The sequence below is a fragment of the Amyelois transitella genome, chromosome 8, assembly GCF_032362555.1.
Source record: "Amyelois transitella isolate CPQ chromosome 8, ilAmyTran1.1, whole genome shotgun sequence".
In the NCBI taxonomy this organism is placed as follows: Eukaryota; Metazoa; Arthropoda; class Insecta; order Lepidoptera; family Pyralidae; genus Amyelois; species Amyelois transitella.
In genome coordinates this window covers 8,823,241-8,847,728 of record NC_083511.1, presented here as the reverse complement: position 1 = coordinate 8,847,728, position 24,488 = coordinate 8,823,241, and the positions used below count along the sequence as shown (strand labels likewise).

Sequence of the window (24,488 nt, the reverse complement as noted above, 5' to 3'; positions counted from 1 at the left end):
AAATATACAGCTTAACGTGGCCTTTCAGTCTTTTAAAGAGTGTTGGTTCTGTCCACCCCGTAAGCGATAAAGATGTGATGATACAAGAACGTAAGTGCCAAATAAAATCTGAAAAATCTAGAGAATTTCAACAATCGTACTTACCTACGTACGAAGGCTTACATTAAAATTGTATAGGCATGCATTCGTTAGAGGCTAAATCTTCGGTATTCCATGCCATGTGCGAGGTTTCCGGCCAAATAGAATTGAAAAGACCATGTTATTTGTCCCTTGTGGATACCGTAGAAGACGACTAAGTAAATCTTAGGTACCCAAAAGCTAACATCTTGGTAAGTACCTAGTGGTCTTTCAACTGAATCAAATTTAAGAAAAATGATAAAATGACCCAACCCGACGAAAGTGCGCCACTCTCAGACCAATTATCATTATCATATTTGATCCGAGGTGCAACTAAAATAGATACTGTAATTATTATTTACAAACCGTGAAAGCTTGATGGAAAGCAAAGCATCACTGGCTGAGAGAGACTAACTTTTTCTAATTGGAATTTACCTGTTTCTTTTTTATTTTCGCAAGATTTTCCTTCATCAAAGGAATTATTTGATATAACCGAAACAACTCAAAATTTTAAAATGTTTTGTTAGAAGATAACAAATTTTTAAAACTCAAAACTGGTCCAAGTGCCAAAGTTAAGGCTGATGAGGCTTGACTGGGCGGTTTATACCCAAAATAGCGAACGTATATTTTAAGTATCGTGTGGTCGTTATTTTTAGGTCGAGTCTTAGATATTTGTTATTTCAAACAGTTTGCTTGTTCCGTTTGGTATGTTTTTGTATACGTTAAATTTTACTTGTTACATTTAGCGATGAGGGTTTTCGTGTTACTAAAATATTTGATTTGCTTGATAAAGCGTCAGTTCCATTTCAAGATTAATAACGTTTCGTGCTTCATATACTTGTTTAAAAAATGCTGGCAGTAGTGTCATCCGTGTCACTGTCATTGTCAAAGCAGTCAAGAAAATAGATCAATCACATCACAAAATGGCCGTTTGTTGTTTTTATTCGTAGAGTTCTTATTTGGCTTTGCTTACATTATTTGATTTACATCTGATGATTTAATGGGATAACTTCTTTAATAAAACGGTCTACCATGACAAGTTTAATAGAAAAAATCGAAAAACTTATTAAAAGGGAGAAAACAACCCCTGAGCGAAAACAAAAAGATGACTGCACAAAGTCGTCGAGTGAGATTCTTTCTGAACTTTTCGGTGCTTTTAACGCCGCACCGCCGAAAATAGAAGAAGTTTCGTCTAAAAAATCCAAGAAGAGTAAAAAGAAACACAAAAAGGAGAAGAAAAAACGTAGTAGGAGTAGCAGCAGTAGTAGTGAATCTGATAGTTCCTATTCACACAAGCGTAAAAAAAGAAAAAAGAGTAAGTCTAAAAAACGCAAAGATATCGATCGTTCACCTTCACGACGCCGATCGAGAAGTCCTATCAAAATCAAACCTGATCCTGAGTTAAAAATAAAACTTGAAAATTATAGTCGAACTAAAAATGTTAAGGTTAAAAAGGAGGATGATAAGCCAGAGGTCAAGGAAGAAAAATCTAAACATGAATCTAAAGAAGATAAGAAAACAATCATCAAGATTGAAGAACCTGAAGATGTGAATATAATTGACACCAGTCTCATTCCAATGCCAGATTCTCCTAGAGAACACCTAGATCCGAATGATTTGAGGGTTAAGTTAGATAGTAAGAAAAATGATACAGAGAATGATAAAGCTAAAGGTAAAATTCAGATTAAGAATTTAAAATTCAGTACTGTGTTTGAGGAAACGGTAAAGAAAGCTGAAGAGGAGGCAAGAAGGAAGAAGGAGAAATATGAAGAAGGGGAATACACAGACTCATCAAGTAGCTCTGCTGCTGAAGTTATTTCCAATTTCCCCAAGACTTCTGACCCTGGAGGCATATTGAAACAGCAAGCTGCAGAGGAAGCCAAACAGGAAGTGTAATGAAAACATCTTTTTTGTTGAAATAGAATTAGTCAATTAAGAATTAGTAAAAGTCCCAAGCTTAGCATATATCAATTTTATTTTTGACATTTCTGTTTATTGCATTTCACTACAGTATTTTTGGGTTTACTGTGCAATTATTACTGCCATAATATAACACAAATTGTTATTTTTGGATTATTAAGTATCATTTGACAAATGTTCTTTTTTAATAATAGGTCTGAGGAAGAAAAACCTTTATCAAAGAAGAGTAAGCGTTCAGAGAGCTCACACAAATCTTCAACAAAAGACAGGAGTAGATCTCGTAGAAGGTAAAACTCATTGATACATAATTACTTATGCTATTTAATTTAAATCTTTTATTATTTTAAATATATACTGTGATTATCTGGGTGGTGTGTCCAAGTATAGCTGGTTTCTTGATCAGAGAACCATCCTTAAACAATATTTGAGCCATATAATCTAAACCAAAAAGGATTTTTTAAATGTTATTAGCCTTTTGGTGTTTAGGTATTATATTAAATAATGTTTCTATAAATTCTATAAAAATGTATAGACACACCTTAATTTCTTACACTTGATAAACATTCCCTTGACACTAAACACACAATACCGCAGCCATATTTTTGCCCATATACTACAATCTTCTTCAATGATTTTTCATAGACTTTTTCCTATACACACAAGTTGTTAATGACGTTCAAAGAGAAGAGAGAAATATACAACTATTTGTTTACCAAATTTGTCTCAATCTGCCTAGATCCACAAGCAGATCTCGTAGATCTCGGTCCCGTTCAGCGTCTCGAAGACATCGCCGGTCCAGTTCGAAGTCGAGACGAAGAAGCCGGTCCCGACATGGATCTCGATCGAGGAGGTCCCGGTCTCGGTCGCGGACGAGAGCCCGCCATCACTCGCCGAGACATAGAGGCAGAAGATCAAGGTTTGTTAAGTCTGGGGTTTGCCTTTAAGAAGGCTGGCATAGGAATCACTAAAAGTGCAGATAAAATATCGCTAATTAAATACTGCTAGAATTGCGATTAAGAATCTTCTTCTTTCGAATTAGCTATAAGACCGAAAGATCACGCGACCTAATGAGCATTACAGGTTGACATCAAACTACAGTACTACCACTTTCGTAAGTCGCATTGCCACATTGCGTTGGCGCAGAATATCGCAACCTACCGCCGAATCAAACCGAATGAAAACTCAATAAAATAACGACTATTACTTTACAAGTGCATTAAACAAAAAATCCAAAAACAAAATGTCTCATGCTATTTCGCTCACAATAATGAACAGTTAAGTTCGCGCGCTTTGATACGCTGAAATATCGTCGCGCCATGCAAAAATTATACTTCTGCGCAGGTACATTGGTGTAACTTATGAAACTGGTAATATTATACAGCTTATAGACTTCTTCTATTCTCGCAGATCTCCAAGCGGCGTGAAACTGGCGGACAGCGAGAAGAAGCGTCTGCTGGAAGTGGCTCGCCGGAACGCCATCAACATGCTGAAGAACGGCGCGGTGCCGGCCGGCGCCGCCGCGCTCCCGCCGCACACTCGCAGCCAGGTCATGGCCGCCATACAGTCTGGTGGTAAGTCAACCTGCCCGAAGAGTTGTGAACTTTCTTTTTTTTTTTTTGCTTTCGATTCATAGGCAATTTTTGGCAGTTACAATAAGGTAAAAGATTGTATCACACTGCTGGTCGAAGGTTCGAGAAAACAGAGTTTCTCGGTGTGTAAAATTGTTAGTCTTAAGCCAACCACTGAAAAATAAGCGAATTTCGTCATACATACTATATAACATGAACCTATGTTCTTCCAACTGGTAAATAATAATTTAAATTTTTTGTTTATTTATTTAAGTTTGTTTGCTACCTTTTCACGCGTTAACTACTGAACCAACTGCTTGAAATTTTGCACACATATAATTAAGAATCTGGAGAAGGGCAAAGGATACTTTTCATCCCGGCAATAACTAAAGTTCCCGTGGGATTCGCGCTGGCGAAACTGCGAGTAAAAGCTAGTATATTTATATATTGGAAAAGATAACTGTTATACTAAGTTCTTTTTAAAAAGTTTTATCGATGTTCTCCGACGATTGGTTTTACCATAGGAAAATCAGTAGACGAGCTGACAGATTTCTGCAAACATCTGTCAAAGAAAGAAGCGCTTGGTGAATTGTCTTCCGTCTCATCCAACGATGAAGATATGAGCGAGAACGAAGACACGCTGGCTTTCCACCATCCTTTCCTGGTTAAAGAGAAGGCGCCCATTGTAATGAATATTAGGGTAAGTTATTTTCTATTTATTTCATTTTTTTATTTTAAAGGAACATAATAATGTTGCAGGAAATGTAGGAACTAAAAGTTGTATAAGTATTGATACAAAAAATTACATATGTATTTAAAGTGTACACTAGGATGAAAATCAGAGATAGTGACAAGTTGCCAGCCAGAAGAATCCCAATTTTATAAACCTATCGATAAATTGATCTAGAGAATAGATCGATTTTTACAAACTGCGCATGCGCCAGACAGTGGTTGAACACACTGAATATCACTATGTTTTTTGTGCTACCAAATTAAGAAATAATAATTTTTGCTTATTTATTTTGGAAATTATAAAGTCTTCACACTATATTTTTATTGTTAGGGTGGCGCTCCACTGCCCATAAAGACAAGTACGTTACCCGTGGCCAACAAGGAGGAACTTCGTCTCCAATTCCCGGTGTCTTCAGGTTCACAACACAGGGAGAAGGCATCAGAATGGGTTCCTGTATCGCCGCCTCGAAAAGATATGGTATGTATCATAAACATGATAACGCATTACACGATGTTGTTTCTAAGGGCCGAACCTAACTCCTAAATATATGACCGTATCCAGTCTTAAAGTGCCCTTCAAATGGCACGGATTGAGATGAATTTACCCGGCTACAACTTCTAATCATATTGCTTACATGTACCAATTATTTTTCCAATTGACTTATGTATAAATAAACTTGACCCCAATATATAGTGGTACATACATAAGATAGGGAAGGGCTATACAGAGACTACATCTTTCCACTCATGATTCCTGTATATGTACTTCTTTCGCTTCATCGGCATTTATGTACCAAGTGGAGTATCCCAAAAAAAAAAACAAACAAACAAAAGCATTTGTACTTCCAATAGCCCTTAATTAATGACAGCATTTTTTTTACAGCAAGTCGCGAAGTTGAATTCAAACACGAATCCAAAACCACCAAAAGCAATTGCAGCTCCTGAGACTGTGAAGTAAGTTCACTTATCATAAATTCCTTATTTAATTTAAGGGTTTACTTTTATATATGGAAATAATAATGTGATTTGGCAAAAAAGGCACTGACATGTACTTGACATGAAAGCGTGACAAGTTGAGTCTTCTTAAATCGACAGATTACTTCTTATGCTTGCATTTAAAGGTTTATTTATTTATTTTTTATATTTTTTACAATATTTCAGAGCTGACATGTACTTGACATGAAAGCGTGACAAGTTGAGTCTTCTTAAATCGACAGATTACTTCTTATGCTTGCATTTAAAGTTTTATTTATTTATTTTTTACAATATTTCAGAGCGATCCCAACACCGGCGGCTCCACTGGCGTTACCAGCGCCACCTGTGAACACCCCAGCTTATATGAAGAGTTTCACCACTGGCGCCCGTAAGTAGTATTGGTCTTATTTTAACCCACAAAAGAGAACAAGTTGAAAGTATGGCCCATACTTTCAACTTGCTATCTTTTTACGATGACATATATCATGACTTCATCCCTTAGGTACAGGGCAGATAGAGTTAAGAGTCTCGATAAAATTTAGATTAATTTAATGTCAGGTTGCTAGCCCATCGCATTTTTATATACAAATTCTATATAAAAATCTTCACTGTGCTCATTGAATAACAGACGTCAAAACTTGATTATCCTTAACCCATTTTGTCACGAGCCCCAATCCAGAATTTCCAAAGATTCCTCAGCAAATGTCTGTATCATCTATAACATTCCGTTCTTGCTTATTTCGGGAAACTGATCGATGTCTGTACTTAAAAGATAAGACCAACACAAGCTAAAAATATGGGTTTTAGAATATCTGTCTGTCTGTATATTTGTACTGGCAAAACGCGAAAACTATTGCTCCGATTTGTATGCGGTTTTTTCAAATGTATCAGCCTCAGTCTAACTTCAAAACTGGGAAATATAAAAATACCTCCCTCAACGCCTCTAAGTGCCAATACAATCAGCTTTTTCAATGAAATTTTACGGCGAACGAAGTTGTGGGTAATAGCTAGTTTGTACTTTAAACTTGTTTCAACCTAAACAAATTTCTTTCAGAGCTAACGTCGGTGCCGACGCCGGCATTACCCGCGCCGGGACCTCAAGCCTACCCACCTGGAATTGAACCACCGAAAATTGTAAACATTTATTTATTACCAATCTCTCAAATACAAATTAATTATAGTTCGTAGACCTATTTTCACTTATCGCAACAGTGTTAACTTTTAGAGGTTTTATTTTCTTACCAATAAAAACAAAACAGTCTGTTAAGTCTTAACTGACATAGATGCAAGCAAATAAGGTCTTTCGGTACTGCCAATATCCTAAATTTACTTATTCCCTTAGCAATTTTTTGCCTTGTCCACGGAAAAGAGATAAATATTGTCCAATGCTTATGTGCCGGCAGAAAACCCCCTAGCTCTGAGCTATTATCGTAGGCATTTAATCATTTTAATTTTTAAACCACAAATTATTCTTTTTTTTAATATAAAAAACAATTGTTTTCTGTTACAGGATGTGGCGTCCATAGTATCACAAAAGATAGCAATGATTCGCCAAGAACAGGAACGGAACGAACTCTCTTCTAATCGAGGTGTAAGTTTTTACAGACTATACATTTGTCAAACATACTTCTTTTTCTTCCTCCTGGCTTTAGTCCCGGTTGCATCCTCACCACTCTGGAGAGGAGCCCAGGGTATGCCTTTGACCATGGACCCTGGATTGGGTGAGTCATGTTTTTAAACGAAGCGACTCCCATCTGCCCTCAGCAACCTTTGCAGGTAAACCTAACCCGATCGACCATGGTTACACATCCAGTTTTCTGCGTGTGCAGGTTTCCTCACGATGATTACCCTCACCGTAAGATTTATCAAATACATACATTTGTCAAATATGCATACTCGTGTACAATAGAGTTAACAATCTGGATAAGACTGTAAGTCCTCGTTGACCTTAATGATGCAATTGAGATCCACATAGCGACGGGTTGCTAACTCACCGCCTAAAGTAATCCAAAGTTTATAAGCCTTTCCCTTGATAGACTTTATACCAATCTTTCATAGTAGAGAAGTAACTGGTACACTCTATTTTTCTAGAAAAGAGAAAAATCAATAAAATGTTAAATAAATTAAAAATAACTCTATTTGTTCCAGTTTGGATGGAGTTCGAAGGAATCAACTTTGGGCCAATTTACGGGGTCGACGGGGGCTCAAATTCTGACGCCCAAAGAATTGGCGAGCGGGGCCCAAGCTTGGGCCAAAAAGGTATTCACGTTACAATATATATGTTGACTGCCAATTCTACAAAAAACTGCGGATCGCCTGCGCCATGTTTAATTATAGAATTTCGAACACGTTTAAAAACTAACATTTTTTTTTAAACATGTTGGAGAGTTTGTGGCGCATGAGTTTCGCTAATGAATGCTCATTGAGCCAATTCTTATTTGAAAGCAAAATTTTATTAGAGTCGAAAAAATGAGTTTGGTTTTCAAGAAGATTCAGAAGTGCATACTTACTTTATCTTACATTGGCAAAAGTTTATTGAGAATTAAAAAAGTATTCCGGCGTTTACATAACACATGTATTGATTTATATACTTAGTATCTCTTTCAAATTTTTTATTAAGCGAACCTTTTCCGTCGTTCTTGCAGACTTGTTTTACTTGCAGACAGGTTCGTTGACAATAAAATGCTTTCTCATAAATATTGGTTTTTGAGTTAAAAACCTACCGTTCTTTGTTTATCACAATGGACGAAATTCTGTTTTCAATTAATACATATAATTGTGATAATAAAAGAACACGCAGGACAAGGAAAACAAAATGAGATATGTTTTAACGTATCAAACATAACGTAATTGCAGAACTATTATTTGTAGGCACCTTTTAATAATACCGTCCGACAGTATAATTCTATTAGATAAATCACAAAGCTATAATGTGGATTTCGAATGAGGCGACTAGAGTACCTAGGCAATATGTCAAAAAAAAATTGTTATTAACTAGTACATAGGAAGTTCAAGGCGGGTTGGACTTGGGAAAAAATCCCACCGTAACAAAACGCCAAATCTTTCACAGCATGTAATTATGACTTAGGTATGTCTCTATTTATAGACACGTAGTTACTCACACTGGTCCATTATTTCTATTATAATAGAAAATAGTACGTAACAAGCAAGAAATTTAAAAATAAATAAATAGAATAGATTTATTTTCAAAATTGGATACAAGGTATCACTTATTGACGTCACATCACTTAAATCTAATTATAACTACTACCGCTTCCAAAGCGCATGTGTAGAAGAAGCGGCGGAACAAACTACACTGCAGCATTTTCATCGGACGTCAATATAAATATATAAACAAAATAAATATAGTACTGCAAATATTGTTCGTTGATACGTTAAGCCTCTCGCAATGACTTTACTTTCAGCCACAACCTCCGCTCGGGATTGCCACGCGGTCCGCGCCCGGTCGGAACTTATAATACAGTGTATTATACCTTCCGACCTATTGTTGCATTGTGATGGTTACAACAACATTTCTTGTCCAAAAATTATTAAACAATACAAATTATACAGGGTTATTTGGTATCAAACGTATAACTTTCCCATAATGGCTAAGGTACGCAGGAACATATGTACATCTTTTGTTCTGCGACTTTTGTCTAAACCTAATATTATAAATACCAAAATATTCACTCTGTGAAACGGAACTCTGTTTTTGACAGCGCAAACGCAACATCAATTTATATGCGTGATTTGACATTACATTGAGTAAGATGTGCAGATTTCCAAACCAGAATTTATGTATTTATTTTTGTATGCAAAAAAAAAACAAAAAAATTAACAAGTGTTGTTTGTTTTGATGTACCCAAGTAGTCTTTAGAAGGTTGTACGTTAAATACCAATAACTATGTATGAAACTCCGAGTTACTCACTGACTTACTGACAATGTACATTCGGAACTGCTGGGACGTAGGTAGATAAAGTTTGAAATTTTATCTTTTTTGGGAAATATAACGATTTTTTTAAAAATACCCAATGCACCCGCACTATCTTACATTTAATATGTATAAATAAGAATCCCAAGTTTATAAGTCTATCGGAATTTAAGAATAGGATTTAATATGAGGCTTAGGTAACTACCCGAAACAAATAAGTATAAAATCTAGTCATTCAAGATAGCCACATAATTTGAATATGCTATATTGCACGTATCGATAAAATCAACATTAGATGCTTACTAATACATGTGACGTTATATACCTTAAATGTACCGACATGTTATCATCAAAAATAGATTGTATTCTGTGTGTTCGTGCCAAATTCTTTTATGAAGTAGCACTTATTGTATGTTATCATACAACTGCTAATTGGAAGACCTTATTGGTTTAGAAATACGTGTTGTGTTTGTTTGACGATATATTTATTTTCGAGAAAAATAATAAGGATGGCTGATTAACTCCGGCAAAATTACATAGGACACAAATTCAGACGTAAAATTTTGTTTAAGACCTTTGGGTAATACATTAATTATCTACAAGTTGAGATCAGCTAATCGATCGATTCTTGCGCAGAAAGGCTGATTTTTGAAAAACCACCCGTTGTAATCCCTATCTCTGAATTCAAGTTTATTATTTCTAAACAAGAGACGAATGTTGTTGTCACCATCACATTTTCCATGTTCGTTTATCGTGCGAAGCGTGAACTGAACCAGCAACCTTATTCACGAACGTTGAACACTATGCCTTATCATCTCTCTCTTTCTATCAGTCCTGTCAATTTCAAAGCGTGAAAGAGAGAGTCGATAAAACATATTGCTTTTCAACCTACGTTAATAAGTTCCCAGTTCGCTCTTCACACCAAAGTGCCTTGGCATCGATGGTAACTCCCATGCCATGCTTCATGGCATGAGAATCACCATTACCTAGCATTGCATACAAATATTCAGTGTTCCCCTCCTTTTTACACGTCACGACTGACTTGTTATATATTTTTCTATGTATTCATGTAAATTTATGTATTTTTTTGCAAGTATTGTAATTAATATCTGCACATAAATGTTTTGTAAAATAAATAACCAAAAATATTTAATGATTTAATTTCAATATGATCATAAGCACAATGCTAGGCTGTATCTTATAAAAGGGCATTGAAAGGAGATGATGATTGGGGCTTCTTAGTGTGATCCCATGTCACTCATCAACTTAAATGCCGTGAGAGACAAAAATAGGTGATATATTAGCAAAGACTTTGTATTTTTTACAATGCTCAATTTATATAACGTAACAATTTTTATAGTATTTACTCGTATTTGTCAGTCAGTTATATTTATTTTACAAGCCTAGTGATTCTGTGAGCATTTTCAGTTATTCCTTACTCTTTGGAGTTTCGAATATCGTTGGCTCATAGAAAAGCATGGCTTATATGGGGAATTCATGAATATTTGTTGCAGCTTTTAATTGATAAGGTGATGCGAGCACTACGTTTCTCCATGGCCGTCAGGTGATAGGTGCAAAGAGTTAGAGGTAAGTATCCCACCAACGGGAGGGAACATCAAGAGGAAAAATCCATGTTTGAAAGTTCAATTCTTTATTTAAATGTTTTTCAGAGAGTTTGCAAATACATTTTTTTTTTATTTATTTCTTCCAAATTCAAAAATCTTCACCTTATGTTTGCCTACTTTTTTTTCGCCGTCTAACTTGTGTTTTATGTATAGGATCAACTTGTACGAGCCGCGCCAGTGGAAGGCGGCATGGGTATGCACCTTCTACAGAAAATGGGGTGGACCCCGGGCCAGGGGTTGGGTAAAGAAGGTACCGGAACCCTCCAACCTTTGCTCCTCGAAGTCAAGTTAGACACAAGAGGGTTGCAATCGAAGGAGGAGGTCACCACCAGGCATAATAAAGGAGTAAGTAGGTCCAAAGTTTAATCTTACTTATATTATAAATATGAAAGTTAGTAAAACTATGTGAAGTATGTCTGTTTATCTTTAAGGCAAAATCTACAAATTTTGTATACGAGTACTTTATGATCTAAAATAACATAATAAGTACTTTTTATTCCGAAATCAGCACGGCAGCGAAGCCTCGGCACGCAGCTAGTACACTATAAAGCTTAGTAGTTTTGTTTACTACATTAATTTTTATATAGTTTTAAGGTTAGTAAAAAAAGGTAAACAAAAAACAAGTGATTAAGATCGTTCAGCCAGTGACGTTGCAAACATCGCAAAAAAAAGATAACCGGCGGAATAAATAAGTCACGTGATAATTTTGTTTACTTTTTTATGTGTATGTTGATATCTGACAATTTATTTTGTTTTAATTTGTATTTTAATTTTTTATATACAGATAGCATAGACTTATAATAATTGGTGTAATATTGACTTAGATTAATAATATTATATAGTTCATCCAAATGTTCGATTGGCAAAGAATGCCTTATATCATTAAGACACACTGTTGTTCATTGTACCTATATTTTATTTTGCCAAAAAAAAAACTTATTCAGCGATGATATTTTCAAGTGTTGTGTTTACATGTTTTTCTAACGATTTATTATTTTCAGATGAAACCAAACCGCCAAGGTAGGCGTGGTGCCGCCCCTGTAGTGGCCGGAGGGAAGCACCCTGTATCGTTGTTGGGAGAATATTGTTCTAAACAGAAACTCGGACCCCCGGAGTATAATCTCTGCTTCGAATGCGGACCTGATCATAAGAAGAATTTCCTGTTCAAGGTAATTTGTTTTTTTTATTTTTTTCGATTTCAGTTCGTTCTAGGTCTTGTTGGAGGTAACTGAGAATTCTCCGTTCTTCTATTGGTTTTGAAATTTGGCAGTAGTTTTTTTTTGTCTATTGTTGTTGTTTTCCCGAAATTCCCACGGTTGAAGAAATTAGCGGAACGTTTCATTTTACGCAGGATTTTGTAAATTGTTCAAGAGGATAATGGTGTAAATTTACAAATATTTTATGTGCTTTTATTCTTATCGACAGGTAAAAGTAGCAGGTGTGGAGTACCAACCAGCAGTGGCCAGCGCAAACAAGAAGCAAGCAAAGGCAGATGCCGCTCAGTTAGCTTTACAGAAAATAGGGGTTCTCCAGCTGTAATGTTATCGTCATAAGAACCTTGTTATACGGTTTATATGCAATAAATAAAATAAATAAATTAATCAGTATTATTGTTTTTTTTATTGGTTCCTGCAATAGGCGATATTTGATCCCTAATTATTTAGTTTGAACCCACATAAAGTTCTCTCGTCAGACCCAATGGTTGACTGGTAGATAATGCTTCCTGCATTAAGTTAGCCATAAGCCAATTGTGCTTCACATTTGTATTTTGTGCAATGAAGTTTAAATAAATAAATACATAATCTTTACTAAAGGTGGCGAGCCAATGGACTTGAAACTGAAGTTTACTAAGGAGAAATTTGATTATTGTTGGAAGAATGAACACGACACGCCAAGTAGCAACAGTGGCGGAGGAAACCCATTAGAAAAAAATCCCCGTCTCATGTAAATATTGTGCAATAACCGCCCTATTCACCAAACCGTTGATGAGAGGAAAGAATTCATTTCTATGACGCACAGTTCACTGTGTAATTTTAAACAATAGTGAGCAGAGGTCAATTCTTTGAACTATAAATAACTTTGTTTAGGTTTGTTGTCCTTGATGCTCACGCTCTTATTTAGAGCTTATCAAAGCCAGCTTGCTGCTTATGAACTTATTAAAGTCAAGTTGCAGTAGACACCACAGAAAACTCTTAGATGACTACAGAACTGGCAACCTTACACAACCCTACTGGCTCTGTTTACCATGCAAAGGACATGTATGTATGTATTTATAGTTTATATTGTTTCTTAGCAATAAAAACAAATATTGTTTCAATGAGTTAAAGCATAAAATTTAATAAAACAAAACAATTTACAATCTAATACAAATTGAAGTTAACAAACACAATCTATCATTGTGCACAATAAGGTGTATTGATGTTTATAATTTTTCAGTATGTTGTGTGCATAATCTCCACTTAGCAGCTACTCCTATACTACACTTTTCATTTAATGCCATCACAGATCTGTTCCAGTCACATTACCACCATACATATATTATTTATTCTTTCTTGCCTGACTGTTGCTTGATCCTATAGTCTGACAGAGCTGCTTTTATTGCATCTTCTGCAAGCACTGCAACAAAAATCTTTATTTAGTTTTCATTCTCTTAGTAACTTGCTTTTGTAAATTATTAGTAAACTAGTTGTTTACCACAATATTATGCTTTATGAATACTTTTATTTAAACTAAATTGTTATTATCTCCAAAACTACTTAACCAATTTTGATGCCCAACAAACTTGAAAATTACATTGACAGTTCTACATACATTTTTAATTTTATCAAAACAGTCTGATCATTGGATCTATTAAAATTACTGACTTAAAATTAATTTTTAAAGTCTGATAGCAGTTGCTTTGTATAAGTGTGCCCACTGCACCATTTTTGGATCATGGTAACAGGCAATGGAATAAAGATCCTTAATTGTTATAAAATATCCATTTATAGAGTTATCATTAGAATTGTGACTAAATTACTTAAATACTTACTTGAGCAATGTAGCTTGACTGGTGGCAAAGACAGTTCTTTTGCTATGTCAGTGTTCTTCAATTTTAATGCTTCGTCAACTGTCTTGCCTTTTACCCATTCAGTAGCTAGAGAACTAGAAGCAATTGCTGATCCACAGCCAAAAGTCTTGAATTTTGCATCTATAATCTTGCCGTTCTCATCAACTTTGATCTGTAGTTTCATGACATCACCACATGCAGGAGCACCGACTAAGCCTGTTCCCACATTTTTGTCTTTCTTGTCCATGGAACCGACATTACGAGGATTTTCGTAATGGTCAATAACCTAAAAAATAAAACTGTTATTATTGAATTGTATTGCCTGAATATCAATTTGGCCACACCAATTTATCTTTTCGTGTAAATACAATACATACAGTAAACAGGTACCTAGGTAAAAAGAAAAACTTCGACGTAATAAGTAAAATCGATAAACCTTGACATTGCAAAATAAATAAACTTACGTTTGCATGGTAGGATGCAGTTTGAATCACTCCTGAGCTATTAATATTCACCAAGCTAATGCACTTGCGTAAATTTGGAACGAGGAAAGCCATTTTAGTGTATCTACTGTTTGATAAAATAGAAACAAATCAACGCAGAAAACTATGACGATCAGGAAAAAATACCAGAGGCGAGACGACAGAAGACAACTTTGGAAAATAATTAAATATGTTAGTGACACTGACAACTACAATGATAGACGTGTTGATTAAATTCTTTTGCCGTAACCAAAGCAAAGACAAAGTAATGTTGTCACCATATCCTTGCACGTTTGTCCAAAGTAAACAATGTTGTGTTGTGTTTGCATTTGCAAGATTAAATGTGGAATAAAAATTAAATGCTTTAATTTAAATCTCAGCAAATTATGTGTGAATTTGAATAAGAATACTTAAAATAAACATTATTCATAATAAACAAATAAAATAATGTTGACGTTTAATATTCTCCGTCTAATTAAAAATCCGACTATAGTGTACATTCATGTCTTAGATGATTATTTCATTATTGAGATAATTTTAAATTCACCTGAGCAATGTCTCTATTTGAAAGAGACAAAAATTTAGGGATCTGTGCCTTTAGGAACAACAGAAACCAAAATTTCATCTGTGTGTTATTTAAAGTTATATTCTATTCGTGTAGTAAATATTATCAAAATCCGTTCATTATCATCCTTACAAACTTTCGCGTTAATGATACTTATAGGATATACATTGACCTCATTACACGTTTATTGTTGCTTTGGATTGTCCTGACTAGGGCGTTTAACATTTTCCATTTTTTTATTGAGGCTGGCAATATTCCGAAGTGCACCATGAATGACAGCTTGACTGCTGCGCTCGAAAGTTATACTCCTTTTTGGTAGTAAGAGAAATATTTGATTTATTTATCATTAAAGCAAAACTTCCAAAACGTATTTAAAATTAACATTTTTAAACTATTTATGAAGTTTATGATGTAAAATATTTATTTAATTACAAATAAATAGTTGTAAACGCAATCTGTAAAATATTAATTAAAATTTTTAACTCATGCGTTTGAACTTACATTTTAATAAAACCTCGTCTGTCCGCTGCTTCTTTCCAAATCATGACAATTGGAATTAGAAGTATTTCGAAGCTTGTTGTGCCTGTCATTGGCAATTTATTCTGCATTTCAAGAGCGCAATTAAGCACCATGTAAGTTTGTACCTGAATTTTGAGTACTTTTATATTTTTTTAAAGTTACGTAATATCAGCGGCTTGACGCAACTTCGCTTTATGTATTGTTTATTAACAACAAAATGTTCATCAATTTGCTAATAACCACCGCATTTCCATCATAAAATTAATTGAATTTATGAATATTTAATTTCCTGTGTAATAAAAAATTGACAATCACATCAATTATAAAAGTAGGTAGTATTGCAATTGTGAGCAAATTGTAATTACAGTGTCCACTTGAGGTAAGTACCTAGTAATTGACTTATAAAGTATCTTTTTATTTCTGTAATTAATTATGATTATTAGACCCCCTTTTAATTTATTTTATACTTTTTATTACACTCACAAGTAATGCCTAACTTGGGGACATTATAAATTTATACTATTTATTAGAGAATATAGGTATTATGTTATTTTGAACTTGCCAATTGTGTCACTAATTAACTAGCTGCAAATATACTGCTGCACTGCTCTGTATATGAATTCAATTGTTTTACACTTTATCCTACCTACTTGATTATAGGATAACTCTCTGAAAAATGCAGTTAAATTTGTTGCTTTTGCTATTTATTGATTATAGCTGTGTCAACACGATAAAGAATATAGGTATGTGTGAGTATTTTTGGTTTGATTGTAGTATTGCTTGCATAGGTTCTGTGATTATTATCTCCTTTCCATACTTCTATTAAAATCTCATACAAATTAGAAGTGTAAAGAAATAAACAAACCAACTTTGTAACTTAAAAGTTTGTTATACAAAATGAGTCAAGGACCTATAATTAATATTGTTATCATTCGTAGCTGCTATCTACTGTTATAATATTCCATAATTACAGAACAACCTGCACATAATTACAAGCACAAGGGTTCTTTATATCCATCCAATTCACGTATATGTACTGATAAGATTTTTGATTTATTTGTTTACCTCTTCATTTAACTAGTTTATTTTTATACCATTATCCTGTAAATGTTAATATATTACATACATACATATTATCATTCATACGTATATTCTATCAATAAGCCAAATAGCAGGACATGGCCTGTTGGTCTTTTTGAGACTGTTGGCTGTGTCTACCGCTTTGCAGGGAAGACAACAGTCTTGAAAAGACCATAAGGCCAGACACAGCTGTATGGTTTCATAAATGAATTGAGATCCAAATTGGGACAGGTTGCTAGCCCAGCATCTACAAGAAGAATCCCATTTATTACTCATAGTTTAATTTGATTTTTATACATTTCTATCATATACATACATACATACATATGATCACGTCTATATCCCTTGCGGGGTAGACAGAGCCAACAGTCTTGAAAAGACTGAATGGCCACGTTCAGCTATTTAGCTTAATGATAGAACCGAGATTCAAATAGTGACAGGTTGCTAGCCCATCGCCTAAAAGAGGAATCCTAAGTTTAAAAGCCTATCCCTTAGTCGCCTTTTACGACATCCATGGGAAAGAGATGGAGTGGTCCTATTCTTTTTTGTAATAGTGCCGGGAACCACACGGCAATCTATCATATTATAGTTTATTTATGTTTTTAAACTTTATATTATTTATCATTATCTGCTGTTGTATTTCTAATTAAAAAACCTTAACATATTAACATCAAATATTGAATAAATAAACATATGGGTTACACAGAGCCCACAATCTCGGAAAGTCTCGAAGGCCACATTGCTTAGGTGATTACAGATAGGGGGAAGTCCCCCAGTGGCGGACACCTAAGGTTATTTCAAAATAAAACATAAAATATTTAAGAAATGTTTATAAAATTATGACTTATATTAGATAACAAAGTTAGAAATCAAATTAATTTAACAAAAATGCAACCTCTGCTATAAAATAATTAATACTATCAAACAAACTTTGGTAACAAAAAACATAATTTTAAAAAGGGGAACCTAGTACCGGACGAATATTTGTGCACGCAACTGACACCAGTTTCATTACAGTTATAAATTCTTGAGGGTGTGAATGTTGTACTGTTTCATCAGCTTTTCAAGGTTGTCGTAGAAGAGATCCACTCGTGGCGTGGCTTATCCTACGGGGCGCATCATGCTTGTCGATTCCGGTGTTCTCAACGAAATGTCAGAATGCCTTTTCATGAAGTCGTAATTTTTTATTGCGACTTTTATTTTTTTATTTATCAGCACTGCCTTTTTCTTTATTAAATCGATGAGGAATCTTCATGACTTCAGCTAAGTCGTATGCTAATTTTGGAAACTGCTTTTTCATGAGCGGCATGCATCTATTCGATAAATCTTTAATGTGGTCCACCAAGACTTCTTCATACTCTGCTGAAAAGGTGTTAGTGAATCTACCTAACTTTGGTTTCATTGTTACTTCTTCTCGATTAAGGGCCTTTATTTAATGTATAGTGCTTTTAGGAATATTGTATCGCATTGCAGCTTGTCTTACACTCAGTTCTTTTGACATAACCTTATCAATAGCAGTTTGTAAGCTCTGTGGATCCCAGGATCCTTTCTTTTTCTCCTCTTCCATTTGAACTATCTTCTTTCTTCTATACTCTAAAACAAAATTAAATAATTAGAATAAAATACGTAATTTCTTACAAGAAATATCAATATGATTACTGTCCGGCACTAAGGGACGACTTAGTGTCCGGTGCTAAGGGACACACATTTTCGTTCATTAGATGGTACCTACTAAAATTGTTTAAAAGATGTAATAATATTCTACCATTTTACTGATAACAATCGAGTACTGATTTTATCTTTGAATACCACTCAAATGTAAATGCATAAATATACTAGAATTACTTACATTGATATTTAGGTGACGCCGTGATTTCGAGCCTAAAACAGCAAATTGTTACTTCTGCCGCGGCCGTGTGCGTCGCTGGCGAGGCACGGCGCGTGATCTTGTACCTGTATGCCCCAGCACCCCTTTCACTTGTATTTTGAATCGAACTGATTTGTACTCGCTTGAATAGTACGAGTGTCCGGCGCTAGGTGCCGTCCGGCGTTACGGGACTTCCCCCTATATGTTTGACAAAGGTAGAGGGATGCAAGTGAAGGCTCATAACTCCCTATTACCTTAAAAAATAGGTCACTAAATGTACAATATTTCTTTACAGAAAAATGGCTGCCGCTAATAATCCCGATTATAAATCGGCCACATCCATCCATGAGTTTACTGTGAAGAACATAAAAGGAGAAGATGTGAAACTGGACATCTACAAAGGCCATGTATGCATCATAGTGAATGTCGCCTCCCAGTGCGGACTCACCGCAAACAATTACAAGCAACTCAATGAACTGTATGACCAATATGCTGAGAGCAAAGGTGAATATGTTGTTTTCACATAGATATTTAGTTACTAAGATGACTCATTTGCCTTATGCAATATTTTTGTTTTTGGAGTAATTTTAGAGGTGTCTTTTATTTAACTGTTTCATTGTGATTGTAAAGGTCAAGGGGAAGCCTTCTAAACGAGATTCTTCTTCGCGAATGGGCTAGCAAGAAGCAACCCTTTACTATCTGAATCTCAATTTCAGCATTAAGCCTTTCACCTAAATGTGGCTATTCCGTTTTTTCGAGACTGATGGGTCTGTCATCAATCATTTTAACCGACTTCAAAAAAAAGGAGGTTCTCAATTCGATTTATTTCCAAGCAACTTTTATTTTGTCATTGCCAATTATAATTTGATAATAAAATTATTATACTTTGAAACTAGGCCTCCGCATCCTGGCATTCCCTTGTAACCAATTCGCGGGTCAAGAGCCTGGCAACCCTGAGGAGATCGTGTGCTTCATGTCCGAGCGCAAGGTCAAGTTCGACATGTACGAGAAGATTGACGTAAACGGGGACAACGCCAGTCCTCTGTGGAAGTTTTTGAAGGTATAGTATTATAATAGTTGTATAGCTATACAATACTTCATATAAGTTTTATTATACTTCATGTTAATATTATAAACTCATTGGCTGGTAAACGAATCTGGGTAGGTACAGGCACATCACAACAGGTTACATTCTAAAATTCATACAGTCATGTGGGGTAAGTACAATACAACGGGAGAATACAACCCATAGATTCGATGTGCTTCCGGAAATCTGAACCTGTATGCTTGTAATATAAGAATATTATAAAGCGAAAAGATTTTTGTTTTTACCGATTATTAGTACCAACTGATACAGACGTATATGTTCTATATGTATGTATGTATTGATATCAGGTACGTTCTAGCTCAAGGTCAGGTGAAGATTACCCGAAACCGAAGAGCTTGCATGAAGACAGTTAAGTATGAGGATGAAGTGAAAGAAGTCTGCAGGGATCATTGCAAGTGAAAAGATGTGGCCTCTGCCTACCCCTCCGGGAAAGAGGTGTGATTTATGTATATGTATTGTACCGATTCTGATATTTGGCACACAGGCGGATACAATAGGCTATTTGACAAAGTTCTAAAAACTATCTTAGAGTATTTATTTGTTTATAAGGAGCCCTACAAAAATACTTTTCTGCCTTTATTACAGCTATTTTATTAAAAAATCGAAAAAGAAAATGAAATATTCAAATATGCCGCCAAAACGCGACTTTTAGCAATATGGCGGCCATGGCATGCAGTGACGTAAATTTCGTGTAAATATCATACAAAGCTTGTTGGTGTTTCGAAAAGTTTTGATTTTTATCTTGTTTTATTTAACTTGTGCCACGTCATATGTGTGAAAATTATTAAAATGAGTTCCTATAAATGTTGTGCAGTGCCTCAATGCACTAATACAACAATAAAATCTCCTACGAAACTGTTTTTTTCTATGCCGATGGATTTGAATATTCACAAGAAGTGGTTTCAGATCATGATCTAAGATAAGTGGTTACCAAGATATACTTACATTGATGTTTTCACATTTCTCAGTTCGGCAGCATAGAAATCTGGATTGTCTTTGAAGAAGACAATCCAGATTTCTTCTTCCAACCATTATTGCGTCCACTTTTGGTAGGTTTCGACTGTCAGCTTTCGCGGAATTGGTTTCCATTATTAAATACCTATGTTATCTGAGTAATCCTGAGCGATCAAACACTTATAAAATCTTGAAAAATAATAGCGAACACTAAGGAACGGTACGATCCACAGTCTGTTTATGGATAATTGACGTCATAATAGAAATAGCCAATCACGTTCGTTTTTAGTCACGTGACAGCTGCATATAAAAACCTAATTTTCTGAGACGGATTTTGTTTAAATTATGCAATATTTTTATCTCACGTTATTACAAATCGCTCCAAAAAAATAATATTAAGACTGATGACATAAAAGAAATGTATATTTTTAATACAGTCAAATAGCCTATTTTGAAAAATGAAGCGCCAAATAGATAGTCATATATGAATCTTTCTGGTTAGCTCACTAGCGTATCAAGGGTCTCTAAAGCTAGTTAAGGGATATATACACGTCGTGGCGAAACTAAAACAGTACTTGGTGCATATTAAAAAAATACTTTAGTTAGCTTGTCGTAAGTCAACTTTTATTAATAAACAGACTTTACACTGTTTACCAGCCTTTCTAAAGATCTCTATCGTTGAGTAATCTATGGACTTTGATTTAAGAATATCTAACATCAAAATTTATACGAGTCATTGCCGTATTTATTAAATGTAAAGATTAGCCATGTCCATAGCAAGTACCATTGACTTTAATATTAAATTTAATATGCATTGATAAAAAAATAGACTCGAATTAAGAACTCCTCCTTTTTTGAAGTCGGTTTAAAAACAGAGGTTATTTTGTTTAGTTTTGAGGTGTTCCCTGGAATATCTTCCACAGTGGGGCCGATCGGACACTCTACTCTTTTGAATTTAGAATTTTAAATCGGAATATAAATGCCGGAGATATGCCTGCATATGTAATGCATACATAGAAAAAAATACTTCCGTCGAATTGAGATCCTCCTTCTTTTTTTAATTCGGTTAAAAAGATAACACTGTCGACATGATAAGTACAAGTAATAGTTTACCAATAGAAATAAATTAATTGAATGGATTCATGTGACCTTGTTAAATTAATTGAAAATCGATATTTGTTTACCATACATTGCGGTTCCCATGATGGTATTAATCATGTCATTTGAGCCTTAAATTATTTATTAGACTGTGACCCACTTAAGGTAATAATCACTTGTACATACATATAGTCACGTCTATATTCCTCACGGGGTAGACAGAGCCAGCAGTCTTGAAACGACTGATAGGCCTCATTCAGCTGTTTGGCCTAATGATAAATTTAAGCTTCAAATAGCTTAATCTTATCATTTAGTTATCCAAAAAAAACTATAGTCAGTTTGACGTAATAAAATTTCTTTATCACCTTAAAATATCTTACCTGATAATAGCTGTTGTTATCATATTACAAAAAACTGAGTCATGTTTTTCATTGACTTACCACTTACATAAAGTAGCTGTTATTTAGCATCTTTGCAGTAAACATAACATTATTTTTTTTTAATTTAAATCTATTCTAATTAACATAAGATGTTTTATAAACTTGTTGGTTAGGGTAACCTTGACCTGACCTTTCATGAGAACATCCTCGATTTGATCAAATTATCTTCAATTCAGTACTTCTAGTATTCCTCGTATTTCTGTGTCAGTTTATGAAAAAAAATTAGGTACTTACTATCTTATAAATAAAGCCACGATCCCTGCATACTTCATTTATAACTCTCTTCCTGCAAGCTAGCCGGTTTTTGGTACTCTGGACATGACCTTTTGCCAGAACGTCTCCGATATGATCATGGTATGTTCGTTTAGTCCTTCCCACTCCACCAGTCCCATTCACACTCCCTTTGTATATTTGCTTGATCAACCTACTTTCATTCATCTTCTCGACTTTGAGTTGATACTTAAAATTGTTATTTTTTTTTTTCACAGCACAAGCAAGGAGGTACCCTAGGGAACTTCATCAAATGGAATTTCACGAAATTCATTGTCGACAAGAACGGTGTTCCCGTCGAACGCCATGGCCCCAATGTGGACCCCTTGGACTTAGTCAAGTCTTTGGAGAAGTATTGGTGAAAAGACAAGGAAATTTATTTTTAAGGGACTAGTTTGTAGTTTTTTGTTACGGCGGCATTATTCATTAACTTTGAAAAGGCTTGTCTTAATTTTCCTTCTCTCTCTTTTTTCGCGTATAACCGATAGAAAGAGAGAAATAAAACATGTCTTTTCAACTTTCGTGAATAGATAGACCAGCTGAACATAAATAACTTATTGGATAGGTTCTTTAATGCTTTATTGGGGGTTAAGCAATGTTTCATGAGTATGTATATTATTTTTGTGTTATTTTTATCAAGAATTCTACTTTAGGAATTTGTTACTAAGCAAAATTTTATTCTATTTATACGTAAAACTATAAAGTTATGAATATGTTGATTACACAAAACAAATTGTTTCTACACCAAGTGTAAGTTTTTTTATAACTATATATTTAGGTGTCTGTGCCTTTCCGTGAACCACAAGTGAAATTTATACAAAAACAGTTTCACGCCACACCAGTTTTTTCTTCTCTTAAAGTTTATAACCAGTTGGCAGAAGTAACTATAAATTGGACAATAAGAAGAAAGTTTGATCTTACTAAAGATGCAGTCGCAAATGGGGTTCTGCAGCAAAGAAAAATCTTTGACTGTGTGATAATTTACCCCAAGTTTTCTAAGTTCCGAAAGATCTCTGATGATCTCTTACAAAATGTCTGTGGCCGCAGAGCAGCAACCATTCAAAACATACAAAATGACTTGTCAGCCTTTTGGCCTCTCATTGCCTTGTTTTTTCTAACTTTTCAATATTCAAATATATTAGCCGCTCAAGCAAAGTCCAGAAGCTGGAAGAAATAGGATGGTCAGTAAAGATGAAAATATCTATCATAGAACCATCTCAGTGCCTGGAATAACAAGGCATAATTAGGGACACTTAGGAAAGCTGAATTTTGCAGCATATACTGTCCCCTTCGAAATATGTCCCTGGTTGCAAATAGAGTCCCAACAGACTGTCTATAGCGAGACGCCGCACACTTAATTATAAAATGGTTAGTTATTTTTTTCTTTGAGCTCTTTTTAGTGGGAATGAATTCAAATTCTAAGATTCGTGATAGTAAGAGCATTTATTATGTAATGTCAATATTTGCAATAATTATGTATGTAAAATAAGGCTTATAACTGGTTTTAAAAATTGAAAAAATATGCTAAGAACGGTTTGTAAAAGTAGTTCGTTATTTGTGCCTTTCGGCGAAGCAAATAAGTGAAACGCTAACCAAGTAGATCTTTGTACTGGCAAGGGGAGAGGGGCCTCATATTTATTTATTAAAAAAATTCAATGTTTTTTTATTGCTTACATTATTTCATTTCATTCAAATAATCTTTTTAAATATTGTAAATCCGGTTTCTTCTTTGTGTAATAAGTTCACAACACTTTGTTCACGCCTCTTTTCCGGAGGGGTAGGTAGAGATTTTACTCTACTCTCCACGATCCCTCAACTACACTTCTATCACAATAAATACCTTGGTTAGTTGGTAATTTTTATTCACAAAAACGAGTGTCATTACACAAGTACAACTAAACAATGTAATTTGTATATTATTATGTATGATTAAGCAAGTTTGCATTGTTGAAACAAAATAAAATTTATTGTTTTCCAAGGTTGCGTTTTTATTTTTCGGACATTTGTTGTATCTATGAGTTGCGGGGCCATTTTTACGTTCAGCGAAAGTAGGTACATAATACATATCTGTCATGCTTTCACGACCGCGGGTAATAGAATTTTATGAAATTCGGAGACTGGTCAAACGTCGTCTAGGTACATCTTTCCCAGCTCTGGGAACAAGTGATTATCAAAAAGTAATGC

At 34.6% G+C, this 24,488-nt stretch overlaps 3 protein-coding genes across 6 annotated transcripts; 2 read left to right on the top strand and 1 right to left on the bottom strand.

Moving 5' to 3' along the window:
- Positions 1–1,022: 1,022 nt before the first annotated feature.
- On the top strand, positions 1,023–12,471 carry LOC106137050 (protein Son). 4 transcript variants are annotated; one of them, XM_013337802.2, is made up of 14 exons: positions 1,023–2,009; positions 2,232–2,324; positions 2,774–2,953; positions 3,445–3,608; positions 4,130–4,305; positions 4,669–4,815; positions 5,221–5,291; positions 5,612–5,700; positions 6,367–6,446; positions 6,823–6,903; positions 7,461–7,571; positions 11,026–11,217; positions 11,874–12,041; positions 12,298–12,471. In XM_013337802.2, the coding sequence occupies exons 1-14, from the start codon at positions 1,150–1,152 to the stop codon at positions 12,409–12,411; spliced, it is 2,526 nt and encodes an 841-aa protein (XP_013193256.2). In that variant the 5' UTR covers positions 1,023–1,149; the 3' UTR covers positions 12,412–12,471. The 4 variants fall into 4 exon arrangements, 3 of the variants coding, with proteins under 3 accessions (XP_013193256.2, XP_013193277.2, XP_013193262.2); XR_001228675.2 differs by lacking the exons at positions 11,874–12,041; positions 12,298–12,471 and adding an exon at positions 8,738–10,834 and having other exon boundaries at positions 11,026–11,101; XM_013337823.2 differs by lacking the exons at positions 11,874–12,041; positions 12,298–12,471 and adding an exon at positions 10,762–10,834 and having other exon boundaries at positions 11,026–11,165.
- Positions 12,472–13,195: 724 nt separating this feature from the next.
- LOC106136875 (iron-sulfur cluster assembly scaffold protein IscU) lies at positions 13,196–14,593 on the bottom strand. Its single transcript, XM_013337542.2, has 3 exons — positions 14,386–14,593; positions 13,904–14,207; positions 13,196–13,488 (listed from the first exon to the last, which is right to left on the bottom strand). The coding sequence occupies exons 1-3, from the start codon at positions 14,476–14,478 to the stop codon at positions 13,415–13,417; spliced, it is 471 nt and encodes a 156-aa protein (XP_013192996.1). The 5' UTR covers positions 14,479–14,593; the 3' UTR covers positions 13,196–13,414.
- Positions 14,594–15,445: 852 nt separating this feature from the next.
- LOC106136861 (uncharacterized) lies at positions 15,446–24,282 on the top strand. Its single transcript, XM_013337524.2, has 4 exons — positions 15,446–15,600; positions 18,730–18,938; positions 19,331–19,494; positions 22,523–24,282. The coding sequence occupies exons 1-4, from the start codon at positions 15,512–15,514 to the stop codon at positions 22,664–22,666; spliced, it is 606 nt and encodes a 201-aa protein (XP_013192978.2). The 5' UTR covers positions 15,446–15,511; the 3' UTR covers positions 22,667–24,282.
- Positions 24,283–24,488: the final 206 nt, after the last annotated feature.

Bases quoted from the DNA above. Each gene is read 5' to 3' on its own strand.
- LOC106137050 (XM_013337802.2), top strand. From the start codon at position 1,150: ATGACAAGTTTAATAGAAAAAATCGAAAAACTTATTAAAAGGGAGAAA. The intron at 2,010-2,231 runs GTAATGAAAACA...TTTTAATAATAG, and splicing joins GAGGAAGCCAAACAGGAAGT to GTCTGAGGAAGAAAAACCTT. The intron at 5,292-5,611 runs GTAAGTTCACTT...ACAATATTTCAG, and splicing joins GCAGCTCCTGAGACTGTGAA to AGCGATCCCAACACCGGCGG.
- LOC106136875 (XM_013337542.2), bottom strand. From the start codon at position 14,478: ATGGCTTTCCTCGTTCCAAATTTACGCAAGTGCATTAGCTTGGTGAAT. The intron at 14,208-14,385 runs GTAAGTTTATTT...TTTATTTTTTAG, and splicing joins CTGCATCCTACCATGCAAAC to GTTATTGACCATTACGAAAA. The intron at 13,489-13,903 runs GTAAGTATTTAA...TTTTTGTTGCAG, and splicing joins AGTCAAGCTACATTGCTCAA to TGCTTGCAGAAGATGCAATA.
- LOC106136861 (XM_013337524.2), top strand. From the start codon at position 15,512: ATGACAATTGGAATTAGAAGTATTTCGAAGCTTGTTGTGCCTGTCATT. The intron at 18,939-19,330 runs GTGAATATGTTG...CTTTGAAACTAG, and splicing joins CCAATATGCTGAGAGCAAAG to GCCTCCGCATCCTGGCATTC. The intron at 19,495-22,522 runs GTATAGTATTAT...TTTTTTTCACAG, and splicing joins CTCTGTGGAAGTTTTTGAAG to CACAAGCAAGGAGGTACCCT.